The 12,051-nt window shown below is 42.1% G+C and overlaps 1 protein-coding gene across 5 annotated transcripts in view; it reads right to left on the bottom strand.

The window, feature by feature from the left end:
- Positions 1-12,051, bottom strand: part of DNAJC6 (DnaJ heat shock protein family (Hsp40) member C6) — a 186,565-nt gene that overhangs the window by 55,258 nt on the left and 119,256 nt on the right. For 4 of the 5 annotated variants that reach the window (XM_060410657.1, XM_060410646.1, XM_012168865.4 and 1 more), the window contains 3 exons: positions 3,298-3,448; positions 2,024-2,073; positions 1,768-1,916 (listed from right to left, as the gene is read on the bottom strand). In XM_060410657.1, the coding sequence (XP_060266640.1) occupies positions 1,768-1,916; positions 2,024-2,073; positions 3,298-3,448 (350 nt within the window). Of the gene's footprint in view, positions 1-1,767; positions 1,917-2,023; positions 2,074-3,297; positions 3,449-6,039; positions 6,306-12,051 lie in introns of those variants that run through there. The other variant, XM_060410654.1, reaches the window with a different exon arrangement.

Below are 12,051 nucleotides of genomic sequence, written 5' to 3'. Positions count from 1 at the left end.
CCCACATTTTTGTGGATGCTAATTTACTTGCTCTCAATAAGGTGGAATGAGAGTTGGAAGGGCAGTTAATTATAGTGAAGTTTTAAAGAGCTGCATTTAAAATCTGTTATAGAATAGGAATTTAGAGCAAACCACTTGAGAACAGTTTTGTCAGTGCTTCTTAGAGAGTGGTCCCCAGGGCAACAGCAGAAGGAGTATCCAGGAAGTTGTGAGCATAGCAACTTCTCATCACACCCCTCTGCTGAATGTTCAAAAGCCCTCTAAGAGATTCTGATGTACATTAAATCTTGAGAACCACTGGGTGACCTCTTGCCTTATTTGGATCTGAGAAAAGAGAATCCTTCACAAAATTCTCCCTTATCTTATTGAACATTAGGCTAGGAAGTGGTCTAAAAGAGCATAAAGAATAATTTCCAAATTTTACAGATCAGGAAACTGAGGCCCAGAGATTATTAATGGCAACTAAAATTTGCAGCAAAATGCTTTCTGGCATCAAAACTGAGATCCTTGATGCAGAGTAAACACAGCCAGGTATTATTTTGCATATTTGAAATCAAGTTTCACTTTTACAGGACTTCCCTGGTAGCTCAGAGAGTAAAGAATCCATCTGCAATGCAGGAGACATGGGTTCGATCCTTGGATTGGGAAGATCCCCTGGAGAAGGAAATGGCAACCCACTCCAGTATTCTTGCCTGGAGAAATCCATGGAGAGGAGCCTGGTGAGCTATAGTCCGTGGTGTCACAAAGAGTCGGACATGACCGAGTGACTAACACTTCACTTTTACAGGGTCCAATGCGTAAAAAACCCTTTCTATTTATTCAGAAATCCAGATGCAGCTGCAGAACCAATCATAGCTAAAGGCTAAGTTGAGATATTTGAAAGTGTTCCTGAGAGAGAAAAAGCCGTATTATTTCAGTGAGTAAACCAAATTCAGTGGCCAGAAATATTAGACTTGGCATTAGATTCAAACCAAAGCCAGCTCTCATCACTCCTTAACCAGCCTGAAACTAGAACTCTTTCTCTGCCCAGTCCCAAAAGCTCCTTGAGAGGATAAATCAGTTTTCCAGGTAACACTCTTAGCCCAGAGTAATGGCTGTTATCCCACTTCTCTGTACCTCAGTTTCTCCATCTACTTCAGAGGACTGTTGAGGGAATTAATAATAGATTGCATGTAAAGTTCCTGGCACACTGAAAATGCTATAAAAACATTGCTGCCAGTGTCACCACTATAAATACAAGCAATCACATCACCAAACCCACAGTGCGGACTGTTTACGTGCTATACCTCACTTAGGAAAAATGTACCTCTACCAAAAGTCAGAAAGCCATTTCCATTAAAACTGGCGTGTCTCTACTGGTCCCACCACACTGCTTCAACGTGATGCCAAAGCAGCAATAAGGAAGGGTGAAAGGCATCATTAGTGCTCCAATATAAGGGTCTCCAACTGCCCCGTGGAGCAGTCCAATCTTCACTGAGCCACACAGCAACGTGCCTAACAACTGAGCAACCAGTCACAGCTGATTTGAGGCCCCCAAATAGCGGGTACCTCACTGATAGAGAAACTTTCCTGCAAACATCCTCACCCAAGGAAAAGCTTCAGAATGTCTTATAGTAGCCTAATAAGAACTTTACAGATAGAGAAGTATAGATAGTACATAGTTTTTCAGCTCCATGTGCCTAGGGGCAAAGGCTTTGAGAATAGCTCTTCAAGGGTAAAATACCCTGTTACATCTTTAACTTTGTGATCGGGTCTGAAATTCCTTACCCTGCTGTGAAACTTGGCAGTTCGATAAGACTTGGGTGACAGATTGTACACCGTGTAGTGGTCAAGATGTCTGGAATCCAGGAAGCTTCGAATATCATCAACCTGATTCCTGAATCCTATGTCAACACTGTCCAGAGGAAACGACATCACTGGGAAGGTTAACATAGAGAGAAAATAGGTTAGACAGGCCTGCTGTCGAAATGGGCAGCAGCTGACAGCTGAGCCACAGAGCCGTTAATAAACATGAGGGACTTACCAATAATTCTGGAGGTAACATAAGTGAAGTCTAAATCTCCCTTCGTGTAGCTAAAAGCAAGACAGGAAAGGGCATTCATTAAAATGATCCAAATATCCCAAGATCTCTTCCTCTCTCTCTCAGTCACCTGTACATCATATCCCAGGACATTTCCATCCAGTAGTCATATTTTGATTTCCCTCAAGGCCATCTTCTCTCTACCAAGGAAGCATTGTTGACAGAAGACAACCCACACCCTCAGAAGCACACATCTACCCCTCCAAACGGGGCACCCCAAAATCCTCTGTAGATGCCACTTCATGAATAGAATCCATCTCAGAAGAGAAAACACTGCTAATTCATTAACACTGATTGTCTCAGCCTCTTCACCTACAGGAAAACAGTTCCCCTAAGCGTCAGCAGCAAGGGGGCAGAAGAGGAAGTGATGGAGGGAAAACAAAGGACCCTTTTTTGAGGCCTACAAGGTGCTGGTTGGAGACTGAAGGCAAAGTATAAAATTATATTTGAACAAAAATTAAAATGCTGATTAATACACTGGACTACACACATGGATTTCTGCTTTAAAACCACATTTTGTAACTAAATGGCAATCCACTCCAGTATTCTTGCCTGGAAAATCCCATGGACAGAGGAGCCTGGCGGGCTTCAGTCCATAGGGTCACAAAGAATCAGACACAACTGAAGCGAGTTAGCATAGCACAGCACACTGTAACGTAAAAGGACCCTATAACTTTATAATTCCTAATACTAAAAAAGAATTCATATGGCCTGCTTGTAAAAGTTTCATACAGGGGAAGGGTAGGAAACTTCTCCCAGTAAATAAATTTTAAAGGGCTATTAAAATATAAAAACAAACTTCTGTTTTGAATATAATCCTTAAGTACTGCTTACTTGGATTGCATGTGATTATCTTACCTAATTCTTGAACCACTAAAGACATAAATCTTAGCAGAGTATAAAAGTAGAGCTCTGAGAGGTTAGTTAATGCGCCTTAGGTTAACAAGGGCAGGTACTGCATTAGAATCCAGGATGATGGATTTGAAAGCCAGGGATGGCAACCACTATCCTCTAATGTATCAGTAAGCCAAGTCCTCCTAGCCTGTGCTTGTAGCTTCTCAAAGACTCAGTCAGATGACTTCAATGGCATTCCTCAATCAGACCCCATGCAGCTGCATCGCAAAATTGATAGTCTTTGAGCCAGATAAGCAGTTGGCAGGTAACCAGATCCTCTGGGGGCACAAGGTCCATTAACGTAAAGGGAAGAAAGCACATACCTGGTAACAGATTGTATAACTCTGGAAGACGTGTCTTTGAGAGTGTCTTTCAAGTTGTCCTTTAGGTTGCTAAAGAGCCTCCCTGCCCCTCCTTTCACCATGTCAAAAAGACCTCCGCCATAGCTGGGCTCCATGTCTGGAGACGAGGCACCTGCCAACGGAAATCAGAAAAAGAGGTAATAGCAGAAAAAGAGGTAATGGGTTTCCCAGGTGGCTCAATGGTCAAAAAAAAAAAAAAAAAAATCTGCATGCCAATGCAAGAAATGCAGAAGAATGCAGGTTCAACCTCTGGGTCTGGAAGATCCCCTGGAGAAGGAAATGGCAACCCATTCCAGTATTCTTGCCTGGAGAATCCCATGGACGGAGGAGCCTGGTAGCCTACAGTCCATGGGGTTACAAAGAGTTGGACACGACTTAGCAACTAAGCGTGATGAACATGTGGCATGAATGAGGAATATCCCTTTATTATTAGAAGCTACCCTGTTCCCATTTGGGGAATGTTTCTTAACATAGCATAACTTAGCTTATCAAGATTGATACATGAAGGAACTAGGAATCCTGTGTAGAGGAAGCTAAAATAAACAACGGCCAGGCAGGTTGTACAGACCAGCAGGTATGAGCCTGAGTCCCTCCCACCTGGGTTCTGGCCCAGCCCTGCTGCTATTCCTAACTGTAAGAACTTAGGAAGCTTTTCTAAGCCTCTTTCTTGCTGTCTATAAAATTGGGATAAAAATAATGCCTACTTCACCAGAAAACATTAAATGAGTGTATCTTAAGCTATTAGCATAGTACCTACTATATTAAGGAGTCAACAGATTGCAGCTATACTATTTTTATGCTGCACCCTGAAATTCCTATGTTGATATTTTTTCATCTTTGTTCACTTTTTAACTCTATGATGACAAAGGGCAAGAATGGCATCTCTTATTTTTTTTTTTTAATGCAGTATTTGTTGTATACTTCAAAATATGTTAAGAGGATAGATCTCTGGATCTCAGGTATAGTAGAACACAGGACCTCACTTAGCTTACAGGAGCGAACCTCTGTAACTGTGACTCTGTTGCTAAGTTTCCCTTCATACCTCCCTCAGGACAGGGGGATGGAGGCACATCTGTGTTCCAACCTGATCAGTTATTTTAAGTGACAGGTAGATACATGCGTGTGGACAGTGGTTAAATGTGTCTGTGCAAAGTCTGCAGAGAAAATTTCAAAACAAACAAACAAAAGAAGACGGATCTCATGTTACAAAACAAAACAAAACAAAAAGCGAGCCACACAAAAGAACACGGGAAAGTTTTTGGAGGTTGTGGTAATAGTATCATGACTAAATGCATATATCTAAACTCATCAAGATGCATACATTAAATATGGTGATGTTTTATATATCAATGATACCTCAATAAACCTTAGAAATTAACTGCCAGAAAAAGGAAAGCTGGAGGAGGAATTTATAAATGAAAATGTCTTAAAAGACCAATCAACCACGTACAATGCATGGAACTTAATCCAAACAAACCATAAAAAGTTAATGACAGTTCTCTACCGGTCCAGTGGTTGGGACTCTTGAGCTTCCACTGAAGCGGACACAGGTTGGAGCCCTCAGCAGAGCCAAAAAAATTACATACATAAATTAAAAGTTAATGACATTTATGAGCAATAAGGATTTGAACAATTAACTGGGTATTCAACATTAAGGATTTATTGTTAATTTTTAGGTAGAATAATGATATTGTAGTTATATTACATGTAGTCCTTATCTTCTAGAATACTGAAATATTTATAAACTTAAAGTTGTAGTGCTTTATATTTTAAAAAACAAATAGAGAACAATAAAATATTCATGTAATAAAACCCTGAATTGTTAACATATACAGCACTATTTGCTAGGTATTATTTTAAACATCTTACCTATGCTCACTCATCCCAACAGCATACTTATGAGGTAGATATTATTATTATTATATTATTTTTCCATTTCATACATCAAAAAAACCAAGGCACAGAGGTTAAGCCACTTGTCTAAGCGTATATGGCTCATCGGCTAATAAGTCTTGGGCATAATTTGGGATTTGAGCCCTATGCAACCTGGACAAAAGTATCCTTCTTTCTTCTCCTAATACTATCTTGAATTTAATATTTATCATTCCAAATAATTTCTTTAAACTTTTCTTACATATGTAGGTATCCATAGGTAATACATTAATATTATTTTTCATGTTTTCAAACTGCATTCTCCTTAACACTTAGTATGGTCAGACTTTAACATTTTTACCAGCCTGGTGAATGAGACACATCTCCTTTTGGTCTTATTTGTGCTTTCCCTAATTATCAGAAGAGGAGGTATCTTTTGTTGTGTTTACTGGCCAGGTAGTTGTTCTTTAAACCATACTTCACTATATCTACTAAACTCCTTCGAGCTGTAGGAGTTCAAATACATACCTATAAATACATGCTGACTGTAATGTGCTTATCCCTTGATCACAAGAGCTTTTGATGGCCAAGTCACCATTAGCCATCTATTTGAAAACACGGCTCTATTAGAAATTGCAAAGAACAATCAGTGCACAGACACATGAATGAACACTTGTAACGTCTACCGCTTACCGAGTTCTCTCAAGCACCAGAAACTCCACTTGAACTTTTATGTTAGTACAGTTTCATGTTGTGGGAGATGAGGAGGGGGTTTATTATCCCCATTTTAAAGGCGAAGAAACAGAGGCTCAAACAGGGGTAGCAACTCACCTAAGATCTCAGCTAATGAGCAATAGAGCCAGGGATTCAAGCGCAAGTCTGTACCATTCCAAAGTCTATGCCACCTCCACCATTTCACACTCCTCCACAGCTCCATTCCAGTCCACAGTTTCAGCAGCTGTATTCAGGAGGATCCTCACCTGCCTCACACACAGCCGTCCCTCTCCAATTCTCCGCTCCTCTCCACCCCCCGCATGTCTGCCTCTCATCTGGCTGCTCTCAGCAGCAGCTGTCCTCCCAACAAGCCCTCTCACAAATCACTGCATCTGTCAGACCAACCAAACCAATCTCATTACTCTGGCAGCTGAGCCTCTGTCGCCCCCACTGCTTCACAGCCCTACATAATTGCCAGGAGCCAGCTCGATGAGCAGCTCCTCCTAGGCGAGGGCTAGGGCCACAGATCTAAGAACGGTCTCTTGTGTTCAGCTTCTGTAAGAAAAAGGGCATATTATTTCCCTTTAAACACATTCACACATAAAAGTCTGTATCGTATTTTCATTTTAAATACAGCAAGGATAGAGCAACATATGCTTATAAATGCTCATTTCCACCCCAAGTTACCATTCTAGCCTGAACATCCTTCTCATATATGATTATTCTAAGAGATGACACCAAATTGATTATTCAGACCTCTCTCTCTCAATTTCATGCTGGAATAGAACTCCAAGACACCAACCTATTAAAAGATATAAATATCCTTGATTACCTAAAAATCAGGCTCTTATCATCACTCAGGCTCCATGCTCTGTTCATTAGAGCCTTGGAACCCTGCAGAAACCAGAACCATCTGGCAGAGCTACAACGTCTGTAACCTCTACATACCCAAGTTATATGTCAAACTAACCAGGACACAAAAAAGAAAAGAAAGACACTATCTGACGTTACAGGGCTTTGAGGAGGGTATTTTGGCTTTCCCTAATGAGCTATATGAGTGTCAGAAGCACAGAATCTAAAAAGAATTTTGGAGACTCAGCTTGTTAAGAGGAAAAGCAGAAAGTCTTCAAAAAGTGGCATAACAAAGAGAGAAACTGTGACATGCAGGAGGAAGACAGTGACTAATAGGGGTTGACAAACCACAGCCCACGGGGCAAACCCTGCCTGCTGTCTGTTTTTATAGTCCGTGAAATAAGAATGTTACCACTTTTAAATGATTGGGAAAAAAGTCAAAAGAAGAATAATGTTAAACACAGTTTAAAACTACATGAAGGTCAAATTTCAATGTTTATAAGTATAGTCTTAGTAGAATACAGCTATACTCATTCATTTACACACTGCCTATGGCTTCTTTCATGCTACGATGGCCAAGATGAAGAGTTGTGATTGAGACCTTATGGCTCATAAAATCTAAGGTACTTACTATCTGGTCCTTTATAGAAAAAGTTTTTTAATCCTTGAACTAAATGGTTGAAAGATTCTGCATTCTTAGGAATTCAGATCTTGCCACCTCTAACACTTTTCTAAATGCTTCATGCGAAGAACATACACCCTGGGCTTAGAAAGAGTCTTTGGAGATTTGAAGGTCTAAGAGGGTGGGAGCAGGGAGGTCAGAGTCGAGACAGCATGAGAATGCCACCCCAGGAGAAAGAGTCCAGGTCTGTGCCCCTAAGGCTCCAGGTAGAATTCTGTTTTGTGATGTCTTTTCATTTTAAAATCTAATCCCACCCAAGATAAGCACAAGAGAACTGCACTTTGCCCCTTGTGTCATTTCTAAGGATGTGATAAACAAGTTTTTCTTGGGATTCCTAATGTTTAGGAAACTAGAAACACCATCCTATCTCTCCCAAGTCATGAGAACTCACCATGGCTATGACTTGACCTGTTCTTACTCACAGAGTGACATCAAATTTATCTCTCCTGGGAGACAGTCTCTTCCCATGGGTCTATTAGTCAGCTGTTTGCTTATCAGTCCAAAAAAGATTTGAGATGATCTGATAATTATTTAGAATTTTAAAAATAAATGTATTTTTCAGTTCAGTTCAGTCGCTCAGTCATGTCTGACTCTGCAATCCCATGAACCACAGCACACCAGGGCTCCTTGTCCATCACCAACTCCTAGAGCCCAAACTCATGTCCATTGAGTCGGTGATGCCATCCAACCATCTCATCCTGTCATCCCCTTCTCCTCCTGCCTTCAATCTTTCCCAGCATCAGGGTCTTTTCCAATGAGTCAACTCTTGGCATCAGGTGGCCAAAGTCTTGGAGTTTCAGCTTCAACATCAGTCCTTCCAATGAACACCCAGGACTGATCTCCTTTAGGATGGACTAGCTGGATCTCCTTGCAGTCCAAGGGACTCTCAAGAGTCTTCTCCAACACCACAGTTCAAAAGCACCAATTCTTCTGCACTCTGCTTTCTTTACAGTCCAACTCTCACATCCATACATGACTACTAAGAAGACCAGAAAAATGTTAAGGCTGGTCTTAACTGCCTTAATGTAGCTAAAAATAAAATATAAGTAAGTGTGGGTATTTTTCATAAACATCTAATTGACGTGTTAGCTGTGGACAAAACACCCTGAGAAACACTGTGAAATAAGAAGGCAGATGTTGACAGAGGCCTTATCTTGGAAAGTCCATAATGCACAGTAGGCATTCCCCATATATGCTTTCACTGCTAATGCAATATATATATATGCTTATGACACTCTAGGCTGCATATAACTTCACTTGGTAACCCCTAAGAAAGGATGTTCCTCCATAAAGAAAAAGAAGGTATGCAAATATTTATGCATAAAGATGTTCACTGAGACTTCAATGTTAAAAATCTGCCTTCCCACGCAGGGGACGTTGGTCTGATCCCTGGTGAGGGAACTAAGATCCCACAAGCCATGGGGCAACTAAGCCCACCTGCTGCAAGACAGCCTGAGTGCTGCAACTAGAGCAGCCTGCAAGCTGCAGGCTGCAATGAAGACCTGGTGCAGCCAAAAAAAAGATGTTCACTGAGGCATTGCTTGCAATGGCAGGAGACAATGAAGGATGTATTGTCCCACAGTAAGAGACTGATTGAGTGTTTCTAAGAATGTAACTAGCTCCTAGTTATTAAATTAGCTATTAACATCACTTCGTAGAAGAGTACAGATGCTCACGACAAAAGGCTAAGTGAGAGATAAAGAGGATACAAAAACGCAAAGTACAATCTAATTTTTGCAAAAGAAAAATATTTGAGTTTAGAGAAAGAATTCAGATGATTTAATAAACACAAACATAAATAATAAACATAAAATAAAAATTCAAACTTTCTGAATCGCTGGCACCAATCTAAACTCTTTATGCAGTGTGTGCTCAGTCATGTCTGTCTCTTCGTGACCCCACAGACTGTGGTTGGCCAGGCTCTTCTGTCCATGGGATTTGCCAGGCACGAAGACTGGAGTGGGTTGCTATTTCTTACTCTAGGGGATCTTCCTGACCCAGGGATTGAACCCAAGTCTCTTGTCTGCATTGGCAGACAGATTCTTTACCACTGTGCCACCTGGGAAGCTCAAATTCTTTATACTGTGCTCTGCTTAGTTGCTCAGTTGTGTCTGACTCTTTGCAACCCCATGGACTGCAGCACGCCAGGCTTCCCCGTCCATCACCAACTCCCGGAGTTTACTCAAACTCATGTCCATTGAGTCAGTGATGCCATTTAGCCATCTCATCCTCTGTCGTCCCCTTCTTCTCCCACCTTCAATCTTTGCCAGCATCAGGGTCTTTTCAAATGAGTCATTCTTTGCATCAGGCGGCCAAAGTACTGGAGTTTCAGCTTCACCATCAGTTCTTCCAATAAATAATCAGGACTGATTTCCTTTAGAATGGACTGGTTGGATCTCCTTGCAGTCCAAGGGACTTTCAAGAGTCTCCTCCAGCACCACAGTTCAAAGGCATCAATTCTTCAGTGCTCAGCTTTCTTTATAGTCCAACTCTCATATCCATACATGACTCCTGGAAAACCCAAAGCTTTGACTAGACAGACCATTGTTGGAAAAGTAATGTCTCTGCTTTCTAATATGCTGTCTAGGTTATTTATAACTTTTTTTCCAAGGAGCAAGCATCTTTTAATTTCATGGCTGCAGTAACCAGAGGGCTTAGACAAACCTTTTGCACACCAGGACCCAGAGACCCCACAGAGACTGAGACAGAACTGTGTTTGAGTGTCTCCTGCGGAGGTATGGGTCAGGAGTGGACTGCTGCAGGGGCAGGGGCTCTGGGTGCAGTAGACCGGGGCATGGCATAAGCCATCTTGGAGGAGGTCACCATTAAGCACACCATAGAGCCACCAGAACTTACACAGGACTGGGGAAACAGACTGTGGAGGATACAAACAAATCCTTGTGTGTGCCAGGATGCAGGAGAAAGGAGCAGTGAGCCCACAAGAGACTGATCCAGACTTGCCCATGAGTGTCCAGGAGTCTCCAGCAGAGGCGTGGGTCGGTGGTGGCCTGCTGCAAGGTTGGGGGCATTGAAAGAAGCAGTGTGTGCACAGGACCTTTTGAAGGAGGTCACCATTATCTTCATTACAGCCACCATAATTTGGCCTCAGGTCAAACAACAGGGAGGGAACACAGCCCCACCCATCAACAGAAAATTGGATTAAAGATTTACTGAGCATGGCCCCGCCCATCAGAACAAGACCCAGTTTCACCCACAGTCAGTCTCTCCCATCAGGAAGCTTCCATAAGCCTCTTATCCTTCTCCATCAGAGGGCAGACAGAATGAAGTTGCTTAGTCGTGTCCGACTCTTTGCGACCCCCATGGACGGTAGCCTACCAGGCTCCATCCATGAGATCTTCCAGGCAAGAATACTGGAGTGGGTTGCCATTTCCTTCTCCAGAGGATCTTCCTGACCCAGGGATCGAACCCGGGTCTCCCGCATTGCAGGCAGACGCTTTACTGTCTGAGCCACCAGGGAAGCTCTTAGACAGAATGAAAACCACAATCACAGAAAACTAACCAATATGACCACATGGACCACAGCCTTGTCTAACTCAGTGAAACTATGAGCCATGCCGTGTAGGGCCACCCAAGATGGTGAAGAGTTCTGACAAAACATGGTCCAGTGGAGAAGGGAATGGCAAACCACTTCAGTATTCTTGCTTTGAGAGCCACATGAATAGTATGAAAAGGCAAAAAGGAGAGATAACAAATTTCACAGAAAAAAAAGTAAGTGAAAAAACTGACACACCCTATGCCAAACAAAGGTTTAAGAGTCAAACCCACCACACTCAAAATATGGTGCTTAAGTCAAAACAGGGATAGGAGTCAACTTCTGCTACTAGCTGGATATATGGCCTACCGAAATTAAACAATTTATCAGGATCTTGATATCCTTATCTGCAAACTAGAAGCTTTAATAGAATCTCACACAGGATCTCAGGGAGGATTAGATAAGAAGAAGTTCTACAAACTCTCAGCACAGTGCCTGGAGTGTTGTGCACACATATTAAATGATAGCTACAAGGTGGCTCTGGGGAATGAAAAGACTAAAGCCATGAAAATGCTGTCTCCAGCAGAGTTAAGCAGCCTCAGCAATTAAAAAAAAAAAGGCCATGCTGTTCAGTTTCAGGTTTGATGAAGACAGACAGCACGGACATGTGCGACAAGGACAGGATCTCTTTCTAAAGCTTCCGCTACAGCACATGTTAATTCTTCACATTTGATAGTCCAGAATCATCAGCGTTTAACAGAGGTGAACGTCTTTATAGTCCTGGGGTTTCCTCTTCCCACCCTGAGGTAATCTGGTATGAAATATGGGGAACAATTATATGCTGTTTGTATGACTATATTCAGGTTCACACAGAATCTAAGATACTGGCTTTTGAAATACTGAAATACTTCTGTACTATTTGGCACATAACATGAGCTGCGAAACTATAAGTCACTTGGTGACATTGCACAGCAGTGGCCCTAGACATGGACCAGTCTGGCAGCTGCTCAACAGACTAAGGGGCAAAGGCCTCGGTGTGTGCGGCATCCACCAGCAGTTCTAAAGGAACTCGGCATTGACAGGCACAGGTCACAAAGCAGGT

The sequence above is a fragment of the Ovis aries genome, chromosome 1 (assembly GCF_016772045.2).
Source record: "Ovis aries strain OAR_USU_Benz2616 breed Rambouillet chromosome 1, ARS-UI_Ramb_v3.0, whole genome shotgun sequence".
Taxonomy (NCBI): Eukaryota; Metazoa; Chordata; class Mammalia; order Artiodactyla; family Bovidae; genus Ovis; species Ovis aries.
The sequence above is the reverse complement of the archived record's forward strand: the minus strand, read 5'-3'. Positions and strand labels throughout refer to the sequence as shown.